At 46.2% G+C, this 26,718-nt stretch overlaps 1 protein-coding gene across 1 annotated transcript; it reads right to left on the reverse strand.

Annotated features, from left to right (window-relative positions):
- Window positions 1-18,717: 18,717 nt before the first annotated feature.
- Window positions 18,718-20,206, reverse strand: SOX4 (SRY-box 4). The gene is given in 1 exon segment (NM_204484.2): window positions 18,718-20,206. A coding segment is annotated over 1 exon segment (1,287 nt). The 5' UTR covers window positions 20,193-20,206; the 3' UTR covers window positions 18,718-18,905.
- Between the last annotated feature and the right edge of the window lie 6,512 nt (window positions 20,207-26,718).

Here is a 26,718-nt window from a genome sequence, read left to right on the forward strand (position 1 = left end):
TACAGGCTAATACACATATAGCTTCAAAATTGTTAGGGAAAAAGGCAGTTTGTTTCAAGTGCTAAGGAATAATGTTTTGAATGCATCATTTGATAATATTTATTATCCTCCCCCCTTCAGACAATGCTCAAGAAATTTCAAGTTACTTTTGAACTAAGAAATTATTCTCTGGCTTATATTGAAAACACCAGCCTTTCTAACTGACTTTTTTGTTGTTGTTGTTAAGAAATTGTCATGTAATATTAACCTGTAATAAATACCCTGGCCTGGGATCTTACTCAGTGTGATCCCTTCGGTTCATAAATCTGAGTAGATAGTTGAATAGTTACGAAGCTCAGAGGGTGTAAAATCCTTCTCTTGATACATGCTGAGAAAATACATTAAAATGTCAGGGAAAGGATTTGAGTCCTGCTAACAACTTTGGTGTGTTTTACCAGGGGGCTGTGCAATTGTGTTATCATATCCAACACCTCTCTGTAGCGTAACAACGCACCATTGTGCCCTATTAGTATGACTAGATAGGCAGGGCTTTAGTGGCTGGCCCAACATCTAATTTGAGACTTCCCCATCTCTGCAACCATAGGCGGTTCTCCAGAAACATACTTCTGCTTCATGTGGCTTAGTGTGGTTATGCAGTCTGCAGCCCTCCAAAAAATAAAAATAAAATAAATAAAATTCCAAAAGAGAGAAGTCTGCAACAGCATGCATGTTTTCTTTGCTTACAGGGATAGGAGCAAGACTCCAGAGCAAAGCTGTTCCTGACCCTAGGCATCCCTACACCAGCAAGACCTTGTGCCCTGTGTCAGATCTTCTGGGAGAGCCGGACTGCATGGACTCAGGGCTGCAGCCTTTAAGAGGAAGAAGATGGATGACAGACTTCTCCCTGCTACCCCACCAGAGGCCATGCAAGTGGAAAGAACCTTCCCCTAGCCCCAGGCTGACAGAGCTATCAGAGGGAATCTTTGCAAATTCAGCACATACCAAACAATGGGGATTTTCCTCTGTGTGATGAGACATACTCCTGATCACAGCCCTGGCAAGTCAGTTCCATTCTGCTGCTTTCATTCTGGCCAGCTGGTATCAGCCTCCTGCATCTCCAAGTCTTATGAGTTTGACCCTTTTCCTGTGGAATTAGGTATGACAAAAATACCTGTCATTGTGAAGGACAACAGAATATAACTTGTTTTTGCGAGAAATACCAGGGTCACTCTAAGCTCAGAAATACTGTGGCAGCTCCAGTAAAACCAGCAAAGTAAATATAGACACAAGATAAACTATCTGGTCTTCCCTTTGCCTGTGACCTCTATTACTTTCCCTGTTTCTCTGACTATAACCTCAGTAAGTGTATTTTTGATCCTTCAGTTAATATGATTATCAGGCTTCACACTGCCACTGCTCTCAAATTTTCCAGATGGCATTTCATCTGGAAAGTTACAACCCTGTTCTGCTTGTTATTTATTTAACAACTGTGCTTTTGACTAATACAGAATACTCTCAGTAACAGATCTATATTAATCAAAGTTCAGATATTCAGTGTTAGCAATTTATTTTGATTTTGTCACCATTTACACAAAGTTATTTACCTACGCCTCTAGCATTTTTCAAAGGACTCTGTTGCTTTAATACACACTTACTAAAATACAAACTGTACTTAAAGCCATTCTCTGGAGGAGTCCCCGTCCTGAATGAAGTTCTGTGGCACAACTGAACTACATGAAATGACAGTGGCAGTCTCCTAAGGGTGAATTTACCTCTGTGTTAATGAATGAATGGAATAGACATACGGAGTCTCAGTGAGATAGTCCTTATGCTCCCTCAGGGAAGTTGAGGTGCTACGTTGATAATTGAACACTGGTAAAAGACAGAGTTAGATTATTTTTCTTAAACCCACGATTTTGCAGTAGGGATTCAGTCCATCTTCCAGTGGAATGTCTGAAAAAGTTTCATAGACACCAGAACTGATATTGCCTGTCACTATACAAACCGAAAACCGCTTCGTCACTCTATAAATGGAAGCTCCAGCCACACTATAGCAAGCACCAATGCAAGTGAATTTATGCACAAATGTAACTACCAGATTTAAGCTAAATTTTGAGAGACCAGATCAAGAAGGGTGCAAGCTCCAAAGGCAACAACTTGAAACTCTAACTTAGCTCTAACCCCTTTCTTCACCTTCTTTTCTCTGCGTAGTGTCATTTTTAACAAAATGTGCCAAATTACAAGTCATAAAAGCTCAAGTATGTAAGCTGCAAATCTGGTGCTTTCCACAAGGCCAGAAGTGTCATGAAAGAAAAACGCCATCCATAATATGGGACTGTTTGGAATCAGATTAGAGAGACCTAGAATTCGTCAGCAACTTCTGCCCATAAGGTCAAATTATGAAGTCTGTACTTACTACATATAAACACACTCCATTTCCAGATTCTGCCCCCCACAGACACAGCATAATCTATGACGTCCATCAGTCATCAGCTAGTTTATATCAGACTCCTACTATACCTACATAAATATGTTGAATATTTGGAATAATACATTCACAAAGCAATGATCATATTTATTTATATTTTACAAAGAGAAAAAAAAATGTGAGAGAGTAAAGATAGGCTGCCTTCATAGCCATTACAGGGAAAGTGTGGAGAAATCACCAGAAACCCCCACCAGGGGAGAGATATGGAGCTTTTGGAAAGAGTCCAGAAGAAGGCCATGAAGATGATCCAAGGGCTCCGGCATGAAGATCTATGAAGATAGGCTGAAGAGACTGAGCTTGTTCAGCCTGGAAAAGAGGAGGCTATGGGAAAACCTCATTGCAGCCTTCCCATATTTAAAGGGAGATTGAAACAGGAGGAAAAACTACTTTTTACACAAGTAGTTTGTTATAGAATGAAGGGGAATGGTTTTAAACTAAAGGAAGAGAGGCTTACAGTGGATGTCAGGGAGAAGTTTTTACTGGGAGAGTGGTGAGGTGCTGGGACAGGCTTCCCAGAGAGGTTGTGGATGCCCCATTGCTGGAGGTATTTAAGGCCAGGTTGGATGGGGCCCTGGGCAATCTGATCTCATGCTTAATTTAGCAGCTGGCAACCCTGCCTGTAGCAGTGGGGTTGGAACTTGATGATCCTTGAGGTCCCTTCCAACCTAGGCCATTCTATGATTCTAAACATGAAGAGAGCTAAATATTCTCTAGATAAAAGAAAGGCAGAGAAGGAATGACTATCTGAAGGGCAGTCCCATGTGCAGAAGCTGGGAATGGATACCCACAGGGCCCAGACATGGGGTCACCAACCTCAAGGTTGCTGCCATGTCAGGACCTGCGTGGGCAGCTGGCCAATGCGATACAGGAGGTTCCTCCACTTCCTTTCTTTGGTCACCAACCTGCCATGAGGTTTGAATGGCTTCTGTCTATCTCTAATGGGGACCTGGAGGAAAGACATTCATCCTATCACAAGCCTCCTGAGCCATCTCAACTCCAACACAGCAGTTTTTTAAAAATTCTTAAGCTTACTTCACACAGATATAAATAATTATACAGACAATACAAGTCAAAGAAGAGTCAGGCACTAAATACTGATAGAAAGCCTTATTCCTCCTTTCTTCAGTGAAAACTCTAGATCTCTGTTCTGCATTATTCATTCAGTAATCCACCTCTGTGATACACATGTAAGAGCTGTTTCAACAATTTATGAGCTTTAGTGATGGCTGAATAATCACATTTTATAGTCTGATACAGATATCAGAAACACCTGATACAGATACAAAAAAGATTGTGGTAGGTTATTTCATGAAAGGCTAATGCATCAAAAAGTCCAAGTTGGAAGGCATTGGAAGGACTTAAGGGAAATTCTTTCTGCTCTTACATTATCTATCATTACATCAGTAACACAGTCCTTGAGGTTTGCAATTGCCCAGCTCCAGACACTTTAATAAAGAAATACATAAAATCAATGCAACTCATTTTCTCCCATCTTCATTTAAAAATAAAAAATTGAAATCTCTGTTCCAGAAACAAATAAATAAATAAATCTGCTAATGCAGAATATGAATTACAGAGCAACTTTTAAAAAACTGTACATGAAAAGTCAAGGTCATTTTGTATAATCACACAAATGAACAAATAGCTGTGGTAAACTGAAATTCCTGGAAATCATGTAAATAACCGGCCATAATCAGAGGCTGCAGAGCAATTATTAATCTACTGATGCTGACCTACCAGACACCCTAAGTTCACCAGACTATTTTTAACCTATTTTAGTTACAGAATGTATCTAGAACTATCCTTTGCTTCTTACATTTCTTTCTGTAAATTGCATAGGCAATATCCATTGTATATCCTGTAGTACAAATCAAATTATTATCCTAACAAGCTCTTCTGGGAAATATAAAAATTCTGAAGCTAAAAATCTGTATGAAAGTAGATACTTCCATTGCTTTATCATTAATCAAAAGATATACTAATGTTCTAATGGCACAACTATTTAAACATTCAAAAGTACAAAAATGTACTTGCTTAAAATATCTGATAAGAAAACATCCTTAAAAGTGATCACAGCTAAAATTGCTTTTCTAGATACAAATGGAACACACTTTACATCAGACTAAACACTCAGAAGACAGGTAGTGAATTGGAGACTACGTAGATGCTTAGCCAGGCCTGTGTCAATCTCCATCCATACACCAGAGTCATGAAACACAGAAAGAAATTTACATAAGTAGCTACTAGAATTTAGAAGGCAGAGAAGCACTGGCTGCCCAGAGAAGCTGTGGATGCCCCATCTCTGGAGGTGCTCAAGGCCAGATTGGATGGGGCCTCGGGCAGCCTGAGCTGGTGGCTGGCAGCCCTGCATGTGGCAGGGAGGTTGGAACTGGATGGGCTTTGAGGTCTGTTCCAACCAAAACCATTCTATGATAACTGCAAGCAGACCTCTCCAATTATCTCCAAATGCAGAAGCAGGCGTAATGACAGAGGGCAAAATTAACTTGAGGAGATGTAATTAATTTGCCTTTGCCAGCTTTTTGCAATGTGGATAGCTGCTGCTACTTTTATGAGCCCAGAGGAGAGACCCTGCTGGAAGAGGCACTCTGAAGGCAACAAATGAAAGAAATATGATTTATCAGCAAATGTCTGGAACTTTTTGGTAGGGCGGCACGTGACTGCCCTCACTCCCCCCATCACACAGTGCACCTTGTGAGGTCTGTGTGGATCTCTCCAGAAGCAAACTGCTTCTGTTTTTTCCCTTTCTGAGCACCACTCATCCCCAGCAAGCAAGTTACTCCTCCCTGACTGACTTGCAAAGCCCTAGCTTGAGCTGTCAGCTGCCTTGTATTGCACTAAATGACTCCTCCAGAAAGCTCTTTTCATTACTCAGGTATATAATTATTTGTGATGAGAATTACCTCTGGTTTTGCTGATGAAAAGATTACCTTTAAATTCCAAGTGTGTGTATGTCAGAGTAGTCAAGCTTGGAAACGGAAGAGAAATATGTCACAAGTGGAATACCTGAGCAGAAGAGGTTACTCAAACTCCTGCTGAGGGCACAGTCCAAAGCCAGGTTAAATCACTGACGTCTTTTCTACTTGGTTTCAGTGCACTTTGCATGAAACCTTTGTGAAATATCACCTCAGGTGATCACATCAGAAGATGAAAACTAAAATCCAATCAGAAACACCAACACATATTTTTACAGTTTCTTGGAGCACTATGGACAATAAGGTGAAGCTGGTAAATTAGCATGCAAGCCAATCTCCATTTTCCCTTATCTGGTTTTGCTATTTAAGTCATTTCTCTGTCCCTCAGTGCCCCAAAAGAAGTGCAAAATAGAGAGAAAAAAAAATAGAGCAAACAAGGCCTGTAGCTGTACAGAAAGGAGAAGGAAGAGATGATAGGAATTGATCCTCCTGAGTCTACAAGGTTTTCTTCAGGCAAATCCTCTCCCTGTCAACAGTGGAGGAAGGCAAAGAAGGCTTATGGGGCAGGTGGACAGCCCCAAAGGCATCTGCTTACATATGGCAAGGCTTCTTTCTGCCCTGCTAAAAAGGAAACACCTCACCCGCCTGATGAAGTTCTCATTCTGGAAGTCTCCTGGATAGGCACTGATTGGTGGACAGAGCGAGCACAAACCTAATGGGTAGTTGAGTGCACACTGCCCTGGTTAGGATTTGTTATCCAGAAGTTAAGCCAGCCACTGCCAAGTAAAACCCAGTTGAAAGCCAGTGTAGGACAACAGGGCTAGAATACAAACGTTCATTGTCTTGTGATGCTTCTATTGTCTTTCTCTCTGCTGCCACCTTTATTATCAAATCCAAGAGGTATGGTTTTGTGTGTTGGAGAGATTTGCATTGGTTCCCTTACTCAGCAAGATTTCTATAATACTACTAACGTAGTCTCGATTCCTTCTTAATGAAGGGCAATATGATTTTGTTTTCTTTCCATTGTAAGTAATACGAATAATTCAAAAGACATTATTTTGTGAATGTTGTTTCTAGTACGTCCTCTAATTCCACTGAACTATGGCAAGCAACATTTTATCACCATAAGTGATTTCTGCGATACCATCGGGAGGATCAAATTATCCAATTTAACACATTAGTACGGTGTAATATATTAATTTATCCTTTAATCTGAACTGCTTCTTTATTAAAAACAAAAAAAAAAAAAAAAAAAAACTTTGCACAAAGAATCAAATCTAATCCCTGACATGACATGTAGTAAAACGGACAAGGCCTATAGCAACTTATATCCTCTTTCATTTCCTTATATTATTACACATGGTGGAAAACCTTAGAATATTGTTTATCATCTGATAATCAGAGCTCATCCTTCAAGCGGGGCACTCTCAGAATTTTAAATATCTTCTACCTTCTATTTGTGTACATATCAAATGAATTTACACTCCACTTGTGCGGAAGACCTTATGAAATCCTATCTTTATGATCTGCACTCTCTGGGTACCTGAATTTGCTGTGAAAAAGTATTTGGAGCCAACTTTGAATGAAAAGGAGCAAGAGGAAAAGAAATACGGCGAGTGTGAGGGTTCTGAGGTGTTGCTCAAAGATAGGTAAGGCTGGTGATAAATTAAGATATTGAGCAAAAAGACAAGAAGTTCTCTAAGGGCAGCTATTTGAGAATCAGAGGAATGGGGTGTTTTGAAGTGGAGTATATTTATTTCTTTATGAAGTATAAAAATAGTGGTCTTTGCTAGAGGAAAGGAGATATTTTTTCAGCTTCGTAAGGCATGCCAGATACAAAGTCACAGTATCTTTATTAAACAACACCTCTCCCACCCAAGCCAATTAAGAAATCTCCTTTTAGAAATTAGATTGTTTAAATACCATGAAAATCAAACATCCAAACTACAGAATCACCATCTCAAATTTGAGAGGTAAGTTATGACTAGAACAAATCTAGACAGTCACATTAACGTTTTCATCATCATATAAATAGGATGGAATTCTGTCACTTTGTTTATCTCTTTTTTTTTTGCTTGCATCCTAAGTGCTTCTTGCTCTACACACATACTGCTCTACACTTGAGATTGAAAGTAAAGGAATGAAGAGTCCCTGCCTGACAGAGACAAGGTACTGCCAGGTGCTTGGAGCAACAGTGACAGAAATGTTAACACATCTGAAATTAGTAGCTCATTCTGCAAGCACTGAAATAATTGTTCCTTAATTTCAGTTTATATAGTTGGCTTTGTTAAATGATTAGTTCATTTAAACCTGAGGAACTAATTATGAGCACGGATAAGACTCAGATAGATAAGGCTTCATTGTACTTTGTTATTTTCCCTAGATGTGATGATCACATAACAATTATTAAGAAGGAAATCAGACTGACTCAAGCAGAAATGAAGCTGTATATCTAACAGTCTTTTATCAAAAGAGAAGTTTCTGGAAATCTGTTTCTTTTTTCATGCTTAAAACTACCTTGGCTAAACATAATAGGATGAATAAGAGATTTCTGAAAGATGATTTTAGGGAAAACTCCAAGCAACTATTACTTAAGCTTGTCCCTTTGTAATCCAAATTATCTATTTTGCATACACCTCGTATGCTTTGGAATATACTTATGGCAACTTTGCTCTGTTTAGCACAGGCTAAACATAAATCTGTTCTCATTTACCCATGTAGAGGGTGTGTGATGCTGAGGGTCATGCGGACCTTCCAGATATTTTCACCAAAGCTCCCTACAGCCACTGTAATTTCACTATCTCAAGAACATTTACTGGTGAAACAGCCTAAACTCACAATATTTTCTCAATAGGATGTAAGTTAAAAACATTCCTGATTGTCTGATTTATTTCACAAATCAAAACATTCAAGATACAACCTATGTTCTACTTAGCAAAGGAAGAGCTGTATCTTCTTCATTACCCTGTATTCAAAAGACAGTTAAAGACTGTTGATGTATTTAAATCTGAAAAAGAAAGTATCACAGAACATTGCCACATTTTTGCCAATTAATGAATACAAACACCTTCTTCCATATCAGAAACGTAATGAATCATACTTACAGGTCGTAGTTACAATTCTGACATCCACAGCAGATCTGGCCTTGCTTTTGAAAAGAAAATAATTTCTCACAAAACTCTGTTTTAGCTAGCCAGTATATTTTAATCAGCACATCCCCCTTTCTCCAGATTTAATGAATCTTTAGTGAAAGTCTAATTGTTCTTCTAAGTACAGTTTGAAGTCGTGCACGAGGAGAAAAATAAATATGAGGAAAATACTCAGTAATTATTTTCTAGCATGATAAAACTGTATAAATTAAGAATCTGGGCAAACATATGTTGAACTGCTTAAAGACATACGTAGTACTGGTGTAATCTTCATGCTTAGTGAATGGAAATACTGAATTATCCCAGCCAATGGGAATCATTCTTTATTTAGAAAAATAACTAGGAAGCACAAATGCAAAATAAGATGAAAATGAATTATTTAAATCAAGGTTTCCAACTTGACAATTTAAATCATGATTAAAATTGGCTATTTAAATGACTTTGATCTAAATCAATCACCTTGATGTGAAACCAGACCATTTTGTTTGTCATCATTATTGTTCTCAAACTACCCTAATGAAAAGAATGATTTGTAAATGTGCACATGTGGATATGTCTTTATGAATATACTTTGTTCCACATATTAGCAACGTATTTACAAGAAGAATGTGAAGTACACCTTTGTACACTTACGATACAACAGTTTATCAAGTAATGCTATCAAATTGAAAATTGACCTCGTTAAGTTATATGATTTCCCATTTGTTCGTAATACTGTCGTTGTTGCAGGGTAATTTAATATATTTAGTGTCAACCAAGCTCCAGGTCACCAACAGACCCATCAGACACAAAAGAGGTACAAAAACCATTTGGCACTGAGCACCTTTTGGATGAGACTACCGAAACTTCTGTAAACCACTTTTGCTCCATAAGGCCACAAGACACCTTGTTCTGTATTGAATGTTTAAGTCTCAGAGTAGCATTAGCACAGCTCTAAAATTCCATGGCTCATCAACTGGAGCTGGGTCCAGTCAAAAGGCCCTTCAGACTTGCTTTCATGTCCTCAGGCCTTGCAGTCTGTTTGCGGCACAGAGTAACCCAACGATTATACACCAGGGAATCTGACCAAAGGAACTCTCCTGAAACACGGATGTGTAGAAACCAGGTTCCCATGGCTCATGCAGTGATGTCCTGATATCCTCACCTCAGAAGCAATTAAAACCTCAGACTTCATCTTTAACATCTCTTGTGGCTAACAACCCACTCTGTTTCTATTCTCTGCCTGGATAAAACAAAGATGTGCTCTTTCATCTCCACCAGGCTCTTACCTGCTTTCCTCCCACCACTTTCGCAATTACTACCATAAGTAACCAGTATTCTCATTAGTAAGCAGATAAGAATTTTGCTTTAAAATACAGGCTATCAGTTAACAGTACTGCTGTTTTCCTGAGATTCTTGAGGTTCAACTCCTCTTTAGTCATAACTACCACAAGAGCTCTTTTCCCAGGTTTTGACAAGTGTTACCCTTTCCCCCTTCTTCCTTTGCAACTGTATTCCTCCTACCAACACCACCCTGTTCCCACGTGGCAGCAGAAAGTTGCCTGCCATCATCATATCATCTCAGCATCTTTACTGTTTGCTTGTTACAGTTTTGTATTTTCCCTCATTGTGACAAATGCTGAAGAGAAGGTCCCTGCTCACAGGTGTAAACTTGCATGTGCTCTCTTCCAGCCCCCTTGTAAAAGTCTATCTTTGTCTGTGACGTAACTAAGGAACAAAAGAGCATCTAGCTCAGGCTGCTGCTGAAATAATAATTTGCTTTCTACTTACATCCACTGTTGCTTTTTTGTCTCCTGCTTACAAACAATCTGAAGTGGGTCTTCTCTTTTTCTCCTATGCTTACAGTGCCCCAAGGCTGTGAGATGTTATGATTAAGGGCAGCAACAACATAACAGCAATAGCAAAATACAATAGGTGAGAAAAGAAGACACTATTATTTCACTTTATCTAAACCTGGAACAATTTGCTAATGGAATTAGGAAGCTCCCATTATGTAATTATCACTGAATGTGTCAGCCCATGTCTGTATCTTCCACACAATACACCATTTAGATAAATTGAGCTGGAATTTATGGCCCTCTGTTTGCAACCAGCTCCGGGGTATTAGAATGCATTTTCAGCTCAGGACAGAAAAGCAAATAACTATTTATAATAAGGCTTCACATTTCAGCTCTTAAAAGTGAGGAGGGAACTCAAGAAAAGAACATTTTCACACTTCTTTTTTTTTTTTCCCCAAACTGTTTCAAGAGAACAAAATCAAACATTTTTCAAACATTCAGGATTGCTTCTATTTTTTAAGAAGGTAAAAATTTATTCAAATTCTGTTCCAAAAACAGTTCCCTGCTTACAGAACTTCATGGATTCTGCAAACAATTTATATTAATTTAAAAACCATTTACACCTGGTGAAACTGTTAAGTTTCAGTGTATCTGCTTTTATATATAGCACATATTTCACAGCATAAGACACCGATTCAAAGAAAAGCAGCAGCATGATAACACTTTCCAAATCATCTTTTGTTTTGGACAAAAATTGTAGGAGGACCAGGAATTAATTGTGAATTAATTGGAAAACTCCCATTTCCAATCTCCTGTACCACAATTTTTTTTTTCCCTACGGATAAAGCTAGAAATGTAAATTTTAGTAATACGTATACTATGCATGTTCTTCCATTAGAAAATCACAGAATCATAGAATTCTCAGATTTGGAAGAGATCTTTAAAAGGTCATCTAGTCCAACTAACTTGTAATGAACAGAGTCATCCACAGCTTGATCAGGCTTCTCAGAGCCTGGTCCAGACTGGCCTTGAATGTCTCCAGGAATGGGGCTTCATGTTGTTCTCTTATTACAGGTTGTTTGGTTTTGTTGTTGTTTACTGTTGCTGTTGTTGTTGTTCCTGGAAAAACTGACTATTCACAAAAATATATCTCTCTCTGGAAATGAAGCCCTACAAAGTATGCACAATTAGAGTGCATAAGTACTCATATGTACTGTGCATAGGACTTACTTTACATAAATGTTAAATTGCTGTGCCTTTCTTGGCACCTAGGGTAAATCTGAACTAATGACTTCATGTGAGAAGCTGTACATCAAGTGCTACCTTCTTGAATCATACAGTTACCTAAGATAAATTCTGCCAAGTCTAAAGATATGTCAATTCAATTTCATGTGAGTAAAATGATCCAGATCCAGGTATTCAAGTCTGGAAAAATGCCCAGACTCCCCTTTAAACTATCATTCTATTAAACCCACTGCTATCAGCACATCAGCCACTTTAGGTCCGTTCAATGCACCATGATTAGTAATCATCCACAAAGGCAGTAATCACAATTTGAGCAGTTTGGGGATCCTGAAAAGATTCTGATGTTTGCTTCACCTCCCTGAGAAGGACAGACCACCAGCTCCAGGTAGTTGCAAACTTCAGGCTGGTGGCTAAAATGAAAAGTGATACATCTCTGTATATATCTCTGACATGTCTCTGATACATCAAGAATTTACTCATTTGAAATACGCAGTTTAAACTCAGTGTATTGGTTTCAGTGAGCTGTGCTGAGAGCATGCAGTTGGATCTCGCCTGGTTTCACAGCAATCCCCCTTGTTCAAGATGGTCGACCCGAGCAACAGCCTCCTAAATTACTAATTTGGATACCAGTTGTTTTCATTTAGCTTTGAGAAATGCAGTCACAGTTTGTACCCAGCTTGATGCTATTTTTAAGGCAGACAATGTGCAGAGATACCCTAATCGGAGAGCCTTGGACTGGTCTCAGGATGATAATGTAGCATGGGTACATCTTGGATATAGCTTAAATTAGATTTCTTTTCCTTCCACCGTCACATATTAAGCAATGTGCCTTTTGCAAGAGAATTAGTTGAATGCTGAAGCAAAAGAAAAAGGGTGTCAGTGAAGCAGGAAAGACACAATGCTCTGTGCCCAATGAATGGGAATTTACATCTCTAGCATAAAGGTAAAAAAAAAAAAAAACTCTTGAAGAAGGTCAGGAAGACATCCAGGAAGAAGCAAAGTCAGAGAAAGTAAAAAGAAAACTGAAAAACAAACAAACAAACCAAATAAGATCAATGAGGAAGAGATCTTGTGAACTGCTAAGAAAGCCAAAGAGGAAAGGTAAGAAAGACCAATGTTTTACTTTTTCTTCCAGGTCTACTTTAGAAGGATGCTGCCAATACAAGGCGGAGTTTTGACACTGCAAATGCATTTTATCTAGTAATTTTCTGGCATAATGCTGCCAAACAAGATTCAAAGCCCATAGGTATGAGTTTCTATTTCCAATTCCCATCATTTCGAAAGACCCACATAGGTCCCTTGCCAGTCCTGTTCTTATTTCTGTAAGTCTTCCTCCTGTTCAAGCAGGTTAATGCTGCCTACAGTTAAGGTGGGACACAGAGGGGTGCACTGAGGAATTCATTAACATCTGAGTTATGGAAAGCTAACCTCCTCTGTCACAAACTTCACCTCACCAGTAGCCATAGGTACATTGTCTTTCACTTCAAGATAAACTCACTTAAAAGGGAAGATTTAATGGGAGCCGTGGAAGTTTCTGCCATGTGGAAGGAGAATTCTGTTTAATTTGCAAAAAGAAGATGGAAGCAAGGGGATACTAAGATTTACTGTACTGCTAGGAAAAAAACACATCAGAAGCAACCCAAAATAGCATAATCTAGCAACAGAAGTATTAGGATACATTGCTTAGGCATGCTTATGAGTTATGTCTGGCTCATAATCCAGGTGATTTAATTCTGTTGGTTACTATAGATTTGATAAATCATAAAATCATTTCAGTCGGAAAAGACATTTAAGATCATCATGTCCAACCATCACCTAAATCTGACAATACACCATGTCACTTAGTGCCATGTTCACACATTTCCATGCACTTCCAGTGATAGGGACTCCACCACCTCCATAGGCAGACTGATCCAAGGCCTGACTATCCCTTCTGTGAAGAAATTTTTTCTGATATCTAATCTAAACTTCCCCTGGCACAACCCGAGGCCGCTGCTTCACATCTTGTCAGTTGTCATGTGAGAAAGGAGACCCCTTGCTGTAACCTCCTTTCAGGGAGTTGTAGGGAGTGAAGAGGTCTCCCCTCAGCCTTGTGTTCTTCAGACTAAACAGCCCTATTTCCCTCAGCCTCTCCTCATAGGTCTTGTTTTCTAGCCCTTCATCACCTTCATTGCTCTTCTCTGCACACACTCAAGCAACTCCACGTCCTTCTTACAGTGAGGAGCCTAAAACCGAACACAGTTCTCAAAGTGTGGCCTAACCAGCGCTGAGTACAGATGGACAATCACTGCCCTAGTCCTGCTGATCATGTTATTTCTGATGCAGGTCAGGAGCCACTGGCCTTCTTGGCCATCTGGACATGCTGCTGGCTCGTCCTCTCAGCCAGCTGTTGACTAGAACCTTAGTTAGTTGACTAGAACCTTAGTCCTTACCCGCTAGGCTGTTTTCCAGCCTCTTCCCCCAGACTGTACTTCTGGATGGGGTTGTTATGACTCAAATGCAGCACTTGGCATTTGGCCCTGTTGAATGTCATGCAACTGAACATAGTCCATCAATTCAACCTATCCAGATCCCTCTGTAGACCTTCCTGTTCTCCTGCAGATCAACACTCCCACCCAATTTGTTGTCTGTCATCTGCAGACTCAATGAGGGGGCACTCAATCCTCTGAACCAAGTCACTGACAAAAATGTTAAACAAAACTGGCCCCAGTGCTGAGACCTTGGGGACCAGGGGGCCACCAACTGGATTTAACTCAATTCACAGAGACCTTTTGGGCTGCTACTACCACTTGCCTTGAGATGCTTGTGTAAAAGGCACAAAACAGAGCAAGCACTAACAAGGCAATTACATCCAGGGCTGAGTCCTGAATTAGTCACTCACTTTTTGTCCCACAATATTCACATCTTGGAAATGGTCACATTTTCCCCATGTTTGTGGCAAAACTTACTTTTCATGCTTAGAGACCGTGCAGAAAGGAGAAGCTGAAATAGCAGGTGATGGGTAACCATTTTTGTACTCTGGACTATCAAGATGATTGCAACTCTTGTAGGCCCAGGAGGTCACATTGTAATACCTTGCTAATGTCCTCAAAGCTTTTTGGAGGGCATTATAGAGTTACTGTACAAGAAAATTAATCCTGGTACACACTTTAAAAAATCAGACCCAAACAGAATAAAGAGCCCTTGAGAGGTGAGCTGAGCTTTCGCCTGCTACTTTTTACACTTCCGTGTGGAAGCAAAAGTACGTTGGAGAGGAGGGCAAGGGAGTGGGCCAGCCAGCACCAAGGTTCTGCCTGCCCTTGGCTGCCGCTGTGTCACATATCATGCAGACAGGGGTCACAGCAGCTGGCAGGATGCTGGGTGCCTCCAGTCCAGCATTCTCCCTTCTGCCCAGTGAGGCGGTGTCTTCTGGGTATGTAACGAGAGAATACAAAGCTTACAAACGTATTTAGCATTGCTTACTCCCAGGGAATCCTGCTTTGGTTTTGGAAAAGAAAGGAAAAACAATACAACCTATGTGTGTGGTCACATCATGTGCTGCTATACACGGAAGGTAACGAAATGATGCACCAAAGAGGCAGGCATCGCTGCAGAAAGTTAGTTATACATACACTGATGAGGTGAGCAGTCTTTGTATAATTCGTAGGTAAATCAATGATGTGCAAACAAGAACAGTCTATTAAAAAGTAAATTATTTAAAATAAATAGATGGGGTTATCATGGTGATTTTTCATTCAAATCTAATCCAATTACTTTCTGTATCTCTGCACGGTGAGAAGAACTAGCAGAGAAATGGCAAAGAGCTAGAAAAACGGGTAGCTTGCAAAGGCTGAAGAGGGAACAGAATTGTCACTGTACAAAGACAAAATTATCTGTACTGAAGTTCAAGCAGAAAATAGATTTATTTATTTATTTTTCATATGGCATACCAGTGAACTCACTCAGCATTACCACAAAGCGTTGTGGAGGCCACGAGCAGGAGGGAGATCTCATGGAGGGCAGAATGAATTCATGGAGTGAAATTTGATGGCGTCAATGATCACGGCACGGCTGTAGAACTTCATAAAATGCTGATTCCCAGAGGCCAGGTGAAGGCACACCAGAGATAAGAGTAATTTTGCTCTGCCTTGTCTGCTGGAGGGTGCTCACAGCTCCCTGGCAGCGAGGCAGTGCAGTGTGAGGACATGGCAGCCATGGCCATCCCAGGCTGTCCCCGTGGTGATGCTGGGCACCTTCCCACAGGGCCACTGTGGCCCATGGCCAGGAGAGGATCCATCATGAGGCAAGCCTGTGGTCAGGCACCAGTTGTGATTCCTAAAATCAAGTTTTCTTTTACATCTTTATTTACAAATCACTGCCATCAATTTGCTAGATATCACAACCGCTTGTGGGCTACTACTTCTCTTTCCAAAGCAACCCCACGCCCCTTTCAGCAGAAAGATGGTCCATACTAATAGGCCTATGCATACATATAGGCAGGGATGGGAACAAGGGGAGCCTCACGGTCTCTTCCAACCCAAGCCATTCTGAATCTGTGATTTAATGTACTCTTGCGTGGTTTTGTCTGGTGCTCTTCCTCTTGCTAGATACCTGCCTAGCCCTGCACTGCAGGCAGCAAGGGACACGTGGAGGTTCCAGCGCGTATCCATACGGACGTTCCCACGCAGTGGTGTGTCAATACGTGCTTTAGCCTGGCTTCCCCGTAGCAGCCAGGAGGCAACAACCCATACCACCGAAGAACCCCCCAGAGAAACACTGCGTTTGGCGCTACCGAACTTACAACTGCGAACTGAGAGCAGGGCACGCAGGAAGCCATAAGCCCTCGAGTTAACTGCTCCCGGGCTGCGGGGGCGGCAGGGGGCCTCGCCCTTCCCCCTCTCTCTCTCGGATTCCGGGCAGCGGCACTGCCCGGGGCGGCACACACAGCAGCGGGGAGGGGGGGCGGGCACCGAGGGGCCACGCGTCCGCAAACGCTTTGCATGAGAAAGGCTTCAGTCGGGGTGCGCCAAGGAAGCTTTGGCGTGGGGACGGCCGTCCTCTCACGGGACGGAACGGGGGGAAAACTTTACTAAAAGGCAGAGGGGAGGACCTCGGGGAGACTCGGGGAGGGCACGGCGAGAGCAGCGCCTGCAGCCGGGGGGGAGCGAACGAACCCCCGTCCCGTCCCGTCCCGTCCCGTCCCGCCCCGCCGCGAAGCGGAGGCGGAGTCCGAGCGAATCACCGCGCCGCGGGCGGGACGGGGCAATGAGGCAATGAGGCAATGAGGCAATGAGGAGGAGCGCAGCCGTGGTTAGGGTTCAGTTCCAGCTGATTTTATTTCCTTCCCGAAGAAAACAAAAACAAAAACAAGAGGTTATTTACAGAAGGTATATCGACAATCTGACAGGCAGTGAACGTGACATGGTTAGCTGGCATGATTTCTTTTTTGTTTTTTTTTCCTCTTTCCCAACGTTGCGTTGTGGCTGATCGTTAGACCAAAATAATAATAATAGAAAAAAAAATAAAAAATAAAAATAATAATAAAAAAAAAGAATTCTACACAGCATATTGCACAGGATGGATGACCAAAAAATAATAAAATAATAACAATAAAAAGCGAAACCCTTAACGGAACCACCTCGTTCGGCAGACGTCCCCGTGCCTGTCATGTTATATTAACATACATAAACACACAATCTTCTTTTTTTTTTTTTTGCTTATTATAATACAGACTTAAATGTACAAAGATGTTTTCACTTTCTTCATCTTAAACACAACAGCTATAACCTGAATACATATGCTATCATCATGCCATAGGAGACTAAAACAATTATATTTAGCGACAAGTAGAAAGGATTAAATATCAAATACGAGAATGAAAAACGCAGTACATAGTGTCGCGAACTCAAACCGGCATTTCGATAGATCCAGTGGTTTAAAACGGCACGGCTTTGCTTCGAAAAAAAGTGCAAAAGATGTGGTTTACGAGTTAAAGGTACAGGATCCCTTTCCGCGCGGAGGCGCCGGTTCCGCGCTCCGTTCGGGAGACGTTCCCACCCAACCGGCGGCAGACGCCCGCCGGAGCCCTCCCCGTCCCCTCCGGCCCCATCGTCCCGCTACGAGCGGGGCGCGGCGCGGGATGCTGTGCCTTTAAGTGCCTGCAGATCGGAGCGCGACGCGGGCGGAGGGCGGACGGGCGGGCGGGCGGCGGTGTGCGCTCACCGCGTGTCCGGGGCGGCCGGGGCCCTGCTGCCCGCGTCAGGAAATCCAAACAGCGATTGACACCGATTTACACCCCCTTTATATATTTTTTACAAAAATACACTGAGAAAATAATCGAACGTTTTCATCTCTCTTCTTTTTTTTTTTTTTTTTCTTTTTTTTTTTTCGTGTGTGTGTGTGTGTGTGTGTTGGTTTGTTTTTTTTTGTTTGTTTTTTTTTTTTTGTCGTTGTTTTTAAAAGTGTCAAAAGTCTACATTTAAATATAAAAAAAAAAAAAAATTCGAAGTTAAAACTCTAGCCCTTCCGTGAAGGAGACATAAAAACGGTGCGGGTAACAACGAGAACTACCAGGAAAAAAAGAAGGACAAAGAAAGACGGGCAGAAACGTTTGGCAGTATAAATACGTCCACTCGGAAACGGCATCCGCTCGCACGGACGGGACGGAACGGGACGGGGGCGGCCGTCGGTGGGCACAGTCCTATACCACCCGCGGCCCTACGGACACACACGGACACAGCAGAGGGAAAATTTGGTCCTGAATTTCTGAGAGTCCAGCACGGCATTGAGTTGCGTTTGAATCCTTTAAAGAGTTAAGAGTGAAAAAAAAAAACCCAAAAACAAAACAAAACAAAAAAAAGAGCTGGTGATACTTTGTAGGAATCAAACAGAGCGCCATCTGTCCGCTTCGCATCGCCCTAACGCTACGTTCTGAAACTGTTCCACGGTCCGACAAAAACCTTAAAGACAGACAGGTAACATGCTCTATTAACCCACCACTGAGAGAATCCAACACCATCACGATTCCGAGAAAGAAGAAGAAAAAAAAAAACTACTGTTTTTTTTTTTTTTTCCTCTCTTTTTCCCCGTGTTTTCGGGCGCCGCGACGGCACCTCAGCCCCCGGCACGAGCAGCGCGGGGGGGGCTCAGCCGATCCTCGTTTCCTTTCAAGCAGTTCTGGTCGCTCTTTCGCATCCGGAGGGCGACGACGACCCCCGCGGGAGCTCCGCACGGCGCCGCTCCCTCCTCCCGCGCTGCGCCGCGGTCCCTCTCAGTCCGTCCTCGGGCGGTGGCACAGCGGCGGGCAGCGCTCCCGCGGTCCTCTCGGCCGCCGCCGGCTTCGGGCGGCCCCGCCTCAGTAGGTGAACACCAGGTTGGAGATGCTGGACTCCAGCCAATCCCCCGAGATCATCTCACTTACCTCCGGCGTGCAGTAGTCCGGGAACTCAAAGTGCGAGCCCGAGCCGGGCTCCAAGTTAAAATCCAGGTCCCGGTCGAGCGCGGAGGAGCCGAAGCCGCCCAGGGACATGCTCTCGAAGCCGGGGCTGGGGTTCAGGTCCAAGAGGTCGTCCTCGAACTCGTCGTCCGACGACGAGGAGCCGGCCGAGGAGGCGGAGGACGAGTGGGAGGACGCGGAGGAGGACCGCGCCGTGGAGGGGGCGGGCGAGGCGGCCCTCGGGCCGGCGTAGCCGCGGTGCTCGGCGGGCGAGCGGGCGCCCGGCGGCGAGGGGCAGTCCCCGTCGGGCCGCGCCGCGCCGCCCGCCTCCTCGTAGAGGCTCAGCGGGTCTCCGGCCTCGGCCGCGCTGGTCAGCGTGGGGCTGCCGGGCACGGCGCCGCCGGGAGAGCCCGAGGCGGCGGCCGCCGCCGGCCCTCCGCCGCCGAAGATGTAGACGCGCTTCAGCTTCCTCTCGGCCGCCGCTTTGCCGGGCGCCGCCGGCGCGCCCCTCGGCTTGTACAGCGCCTGGTGCTCGGGCGGCGGCGGCGGCGGGGGCGCGGCCGTCGTTTCGCCGGTTCCCGGCGGCGAGGCCTTGCCGCCCGCCGCCGCCTTGCCGTGGGGCTTGGGGCCGGCGGGGGAGGGCCGCGGGCCGCCGCCACCGCCTCCCTTCTTCGGGGCGGGTTTGGCCGTGCCGCCGCCGGGGCCGCCGCCCGCGCTGCCCCCGCCGGGCCCGGCGCCGCCCCCGCCCCCGCCGGCGGCCCGGTCCGCCTTGTCTGCGGGCTTGGCGGAGCTGTTGCCCGACTTCACCTTCTTCCTGGGCCGGTACTTGTAGTCGGGGTAGTCCGCCATGTGCTTGAGGCGCAGCCGCTCCGCCTCCCGGATGAAGGGGATCTTGTCGCTGTCCTTGAGCAGCTTCCAGCGCTTGCCCAGCCGCTTGGAGATCTCGGCGTTGTGCATGTCGGGCGACTGCTCCATGATCTTCCGCCGTTCGATCTGCGACCACACCATGAAGGCGTTCATCGGTCGCTTGATGTGCCCGCTGGGCGTCTTGCACCAGCTCGGGTCGTCCGCCTTGCCGCCCGTCGAGGCGGTGGAGCCGGGCGTAGGCGACGAGGCGATGCCCAGCTCCAGCCCGACCCCGGCGGCCGAGGTCTCGGCGGCGGGCAGCGCCTCCGTGTTCTCCGCCGTGCCCGTCTGCTGCACCATGGCTGCGGCCGCGGGGCTCGACTCGGCGGCGCGGGGCTGCGGGGGGCTCCGGGCCGGCCCCGGGGCAGCTTCCACAACGGCGCCCGGCCCCGGCCGCGCCGCGCTCCCGCTCCGCGCGGACTTGCTGCCGGAGCCGCGCCGCAACGTGGGGCTCTGCTTTTGTCCTTAAACTGTTTCTTTCTTTCTTTTTTGTTTTTGTTTTGGTTTTTTTTTTTTGCTTTTTGCTTGGGGTTTGTTTCAGGGGACGCCGCTCCGCCTCGCTCTCCCCTCAACGCCGCGCCCCCTCAGGGTAGCCGCTCCGCTCCGCGCCCCGCCGGCCCCCGTCGCGCCGGCAGCCCCGGGCGGGGGGGGAGGCGGCCCCCGGCTGCGGGCCGCGTGGTGACGGCGCTCCGTGCGGCGGCGGCGGGGCGCCGTGCGGAGAAAGCGCCCAAAGAATCAAAAAAAAAAAAAAAAGAAAAAAGAAAAAAAAGGTGAAAAAAAAAAAAGAAAAAAAGAAAAAAAAAGGAAAGGAAAAAGAAAAAAAGATAAAGCAATCAAAAAAATTCACGGCGGAAAAAGAAACCAACAGCAACCCAAAAATTCACGGAAAAAGGACGATGCCGCAGAGTGCCCGTGCAGAGCGCGTCCGTCCCGCAGGCAGCGCGGGCCGAGCCCCGTCCCGCAGCGCGCAGAGCGCGCGGAGCCCGCGGAGCCGCCCCCCGCCGAGCCGCGCCGCGCGCACGCCGGGCGATGCCCGCGCCCCCCGCACGCCGCGCTCCTCCGGCAGCCGCTGAGAGCGGAGCCCGCGCCCGCCCCGCGCCGCTTTATCCTTTCGCAGCCCGCGCCGCGGCCAATCGCGCGCTGTATCCAACGCGTCCGCGTGCCAAGCGCCGCCCGCCGCCCTCCGATTGGCGGCCGCCGCGGCGCGATAATAAGCGCCGCGTGCAATGAGAAGCGCCCGCGCTGACCTCATTCCCGGCGGCGGGGCGAACTCTGGGGAAGGGGCAGGAGGGCAGCGCCGCGCGCCGCCCCGCGCCCCGCCGCGCACGTGCCCGCGCCCCCGTCCCGCCCCGCGCCCCCGCCCCGCGCGCCTCCCCCGACCAGAAGGGGCGGCGGTCGGCGCCGCGGGGAGCGGTGCGAGAGAGCGCGGTGAGAGAGGCGGTGCAAACGGAACGCGGAGAAAACGGCGCAGTGGGCGAAATAACGCCACGCGCTCGCCGAGGCACCGAGCGGCGTCGTGCCGCACACCTGCACAAAGAGCCGTGCGCTGCCGTGCGGCGCCGCGAGAGCTCCGAGGGCCGGCGCTCGGCGGTCACCTGCATGGCCCGCGGTGCCGCCCACGCCGCTTCGCTGCCGAAGGGGTGCGCCGCGTGTCCTCCTCCCGGCTAAAACCTCGCCCCCTGCCCCGTGACGACGCCCTCTGACATCAGAGCAGCCCCGCAACTTCGCGCCGTGCGGGCGCTCGGCCTCCCGCTGCCCGCCCCCCCCCCCGGGCCGACGCCCGCGCTGCACGGCACAGTCCCGGAGCGGGGCGGGCCGGCAGCGCCCGCGGCGGTTCTACCGGTGCTCCCGGCGCTGGCGTGCAGCGGCACGAACGCGGCCCGCAGCCCACCTGTCAGCGGGGCATCCAGGGGCACCTCCGTAGGCAGCCCCCTTGTTTGGCTTATAGGTAGGAGTTTTCTTTCGGACTACACAGATGTTCACATGTCGCTGCGCGGGTCAAAGGGGAGCAAATAACGAAAGCGGTAGGCGGATAGGGTAATAAAAAGCTCCAGAGAGCATTCCGTTCCGTCGTGCTCCAGCGCGAAAGGCCCTGCCTTCTAGGAACGCGTCCGTCCCCAGGTGAGCGGTCACCTCGATGCGAGCGGCCACCCCCCATCTGCTCCCGGCAGTGCACGGGCACAGCGTGCTATTTCCTATAGGAAAGCTTCCCGCATTCGTAAAAGCACGTTTTAGAATTGCTTAATAAAGCAATCGCAAGAATACGATGTGAAACTCTGTAAAAGCTTTTATTACGATTTCTTGGCTGCTTCCTTGAAGTTAATTGCTTCCACTTTTAATCCTCCGACGCTGCGGTGAAAGTGCTTCGAGCTCCCCAAATTTTAAGCACGGATGTAAAACGTAAGCACTCAGCTCCCACCTCAAACGCACTTTTAAGAGCATTGGCAACGCTTCTCTGCCGTTTAAAACTTGGGAAGACGGGAAACTTCCTCGTGCTCCTGCAGGCTGCAGCCCCGGGAGCGGAGGGACGCGAGGTGGCAGCGCTGAGCCTCTGCTCCGCGCGTGGGAAGCGCCGGGACCGCGGGGTCAGCTCCTTCGGTCCTCTTCCTTCCTCCTACATCTTGCCCTCTGGGCCCTTCGCTGTCTTCATAGCCCCGCTTTGGACGCTTTCTAATGATTTCATAATCCTCTTACGCTCTGGTGCCCACGTGCAGGCATGCTTTAAATAAATACCTTTGTATTTAGAAAAAGGGGGGGGGTGGGGGGGGGGGAATGTTATCGTTTTTAAGAAATTTTGTAATTGTGTTAAGGATATAAACAAAAATAATCAGGAGGGTTTTTTGGAACCCTCCAAGTTCACAGCTGGTTGTGCTAAAACAAGCAAGAGCTTGGGCTGAATGATGTCCCTTCCAAAACTACCCTACCCTATGATCCTATGAATGTGTGAGGTAACAATGGATACTCTATATCTGTTGCTTGTGGAAATATTATTGAAACCTAAATCAGTAGAGACTCATTGTCTGCTGCTTTTTCCTGAGTAGCTACATTTCCATCACAGGGCGTCATGCCATAATTTGGTCGATTCACCAACAGGTCCATTTGGATCCTGGTGCATTCTCTGGGATAGAATCACACCTGCATCTCCCACCCGTTCCCTGGACAGTAGGTGTTCCTTTGCCCCACACTGCTCTCTGGCCCATGGACATGCCTGAACTTCACAGTGTTATCTTCATGATGGAAACCTCTTGATCCCGCACCGTTGTCTTGATAGTAGGCATGCCTGGGTCTGATGTCATTGTCGGTAGTTGGCATGCCTGCGCCCCACCTCTTGGTGGCTGGCAAGCTTGCTCCACACACTGTCCTTTCACTGTTCTCTGAATATGGGGCATGCCTGTGCCACACACCATTCTCTTGATGGCGGGAATTCCTGTCTCCCATGCCTTTCTTAGACTAGTAAGCATGCACTGGCCCCATGATGTTCTCTAGCCGATGCCCACACCTGTGCTTTGTGCCTCTCTCTGCTCAATCCTTGCGCATGTGCTGCTTGCCATCAGTCACACGATTGCTGGACACTGTTCTCATGCAGTTGTGGCTCTTGTAGTGCCTGTTCCATTTGGTCTCCATGAGAGGTGCCGTCCTCTGATATGCCAGGAACCCCCTCTCTCTCACTCCACACGCAGGTGGGCAGCCGCTCACCTTCCTGCTCTGGCTGCTCTCTCCTTCACACTTGCATGTATCAGAAGGCCTAAGCTCAGCAAGTGGTGGATCATCTGCTGATAGTGCTGTATTCATATGGTGGTGGCCATTATAATATCCAGAGGCCACTGTGACGGCAGCTGACGGATGTGGTGAAACCTGGCTGTGTTGGGTGTGGGGACTCTGTGGTCTGAGAGATGCCTCCACATGGAAGATAAGGAGATTTGAGGGGAAACAAGGGCCCCATTCCTGGGGATGGCTCCCCTGCACCATTTTGCCATGCAGAGAGAAAGTCTGTCCTTGGACACAGGCACTGCCCCATGCTCTCGCCTGCCCAATGGACACTGCTGACTCTCATGCCTGACCAGCCTTTCAGTGAAAAACCTTTTCCTAACACCCTTCCTGACCCCCCCCCCCCCCCCCTCCCCAGTGCATCCCCATGCCATTCCCTCAGGCCCTACCGCTGCCGCCAGAGAGCAGAGCTCAGTGCTGACCCTCCTCTCAACTCGTGAGGAGCTGCAGGCCGCCATGAGTGAGGCCTCCCCTCAGCCTCCTCTGCTCTGGGCTGAACCAGCCAAGGGACCTCAGCTGTTCCTTATACACCTTGCCTCACCGTCTTCATAGCCCTCTTTGGACACTTTCTAAAAGTTTTTCCTCTTACATTGTGGTGCCCAAAACTGCAGAAAGTGCTCACCCCAGAAGCATGGACCCAAGGCTCAGAGTTTGAACCAGCTTCATCAGCTAAGACCTCTTGAGCGCACTGAATTAACACTGCAGCAGATTTTCCCCCTCTCTGAAGCTGGTGGCTGCTAGTGCCCAGTCTCACTGGTCTGCCCTTCCTGCACTCAGTGTTTTCCACACCCTCTGCTCTGTAGGCTGTGAGAAACAGTGCAGAGTCCACTCTGGACTTCAGTCAGCTTTCATTAGTTGATTAATTTGGGAAAAAAGGGTGTAGACAGTCATGGGGGTCCCCGTGGAGGCCAAATTCACCTGTGCGCAGCAGGGTGGGTGCTTCACCCAGGCACGTCTTGAGCAATAGCATCACTTGGTCACTTAGCAAAGTGAAATGAAATATTCCGGCTAATTAAAGCAATTCCCGGGACATCTTGCTTCCTGTCAGTCTGTGACAGGCATCAGCGTGGTGAAGAAAGACAGTGTCTTATATGCCTTAAAAAAAAAAAAAAAAAAAAAAAAAAGAGCATATTTCTGTCTGCAGCTGAAAATCATCTCTGTGACATATATTTTGCCTTGACATTCCGTGCTGCATTTTCATTAAGTGTATGGTGGCGATTTTAGCCTTCTTGAGTTGGAAATGACAAAGCCAAACCACAAGTGCCTTTCCCACCATCTTTCTGGGCCTATTTTGATACAAGGATTACAAGGTTGATGAGATATTGGTGATAAATAAGGGGGGAAAAGCCTGGCTTTACAAATAACGTGGTAATAGCGTATCTACGTGTTCACACGTGAGTGTGCCTAGAGGTCAGGTGTAGATTGAGGCACTGAAGTGGGCCCTCCTTCATCCTGTGGGTGAGAAGGAAACTCCACTGTACAATGACATCATTCGCATTCATACTGCTTTTATTCAGTGTGATTTACAAACACTTTAAACCCTCTGCTTTCTTTGTTAAGAAGAACTTTTATTGCCCAGCAGTGTTTTACAGAGGATATCATTTACTCAGGAGACAAAATTTGTTGCCTAAAGTTGTATGATTTTTTTTTCCTTTGAAAATGTACATTCCCTTACATATCACTTAAATACACATAGAAATGCAGTGCCCTTGCTATGAGAATGCTAGCTCATTTAATACAGTAAGTAGGTAAGAAGCCATTTGCGTATACATATTTATATTTATATATTTATGCATATTTAATCCAGATATTAATCACTTATATGGAAATGTTTGGTTTGGGAAGGCAGAAGCACCTCCCCAGAGATATTTAATTAGAAAATATGATAATACTTTCTATCCTGCATTCACTTTGGTGACGTTTTAAGTTTCAACTTGTTCTCTATGAGCAACACATGTTCAAAAGCCTTGTTAAAAAATAAAGAAGAAACTTGGAAAACACACTGCATTTATTTAGGGAAGAACTGGAAACCTCTATACAATCATGTAAGACATAGAAAATGTATTACAAAACAAAAACAAAACCAAAAAACAACTGAAGGTAAGAAAAGCTCTTACTTTATTTTCAAAGCTGCTATGGCAGGTCTTTTCTGAAAAGGCTGCAGAGGATTTACCAGTCTGCTGCACATGGATCAGCAGATTGCACAGGTATGAGCTGGGGCTGTGGTGAGGCTGCTCTGTGAAGGGTAGTCCAGGAGGAGAGGAAGCGGAGAGGAATTACAGAATCACAGAATGGTTTGAGTTAGAAGAGACCTTAAAGACTATCCCAATGCCATGGGCAGGGTTGCCAGCCGCTAGGCCAAGCTGCTCAGGATCCCATCCAACCTGGCCTTGAATGCCTCCAGAAATGGGACATTCACAGCCCCTCTGAGTAGCCTGTGTCAGTACCTCACCACCCTCTGAGTAAAGAATTTCCACCAAATATCTAACCTAAATCTCAACTCTTTTAGTTTAAAGCCATTCCCCCTTTTACTGTTACTATCAGACCACCACACATCCCTGTGCTGTCCCACAACACTTCTTCCCAGCTGCTTGTGCTCCTTCAGCTCCCCATGCCTTCCCCTGCACACTTACTGCCCTTGCTCTCATAACATTCAGCTCCTCTCCTGTCATCTCTAGAAGGGAGCAGACAGCTGCAAGAACACAGCTCAGCAGAAGCCCACGTTGTATCAAGAATGAAGTAATCTTTCCGCTCACTTCCGTAGTGTCATGATGTCATGATGGAGCTACAAAACCACCGTGAGCTCATTTAAATTCTAGCTGTTTTCTAAAGACCATTTATAGGGATGTTGCTTGCTGCTGTATGATTCTATGTGTGAATGACTTCTGATGTTAGATAAAACATGGCTTACACATAGTGTTCCTGGCAAGGAGGCGTAAGCTAATTCCTGTGTACATAGGAAAGAGTATTTTTTTTTAAATTTAAGCCTTAGCATTTCTAGCTTGTTTCCTGAGAGACCATTTCTTGAACTATATACTCAAGGTAACCAAACCTAAAA

This window comes from Gallus gallus, chromosome 2 (assembly GCF_016699485.2).
Source record: "Gallus gallus isolate bGalGal1 chromosome 2, bGalGal1.mat.broiler.GRCg7b, whole genome shotgun sequence".
In the NCBI taxonomy this organism is placed as follows: Eukaryota; Metazoa; Chordata; class Aves; order Galliformes; family Phasianidae; genus Gallus; species Gallus gallus.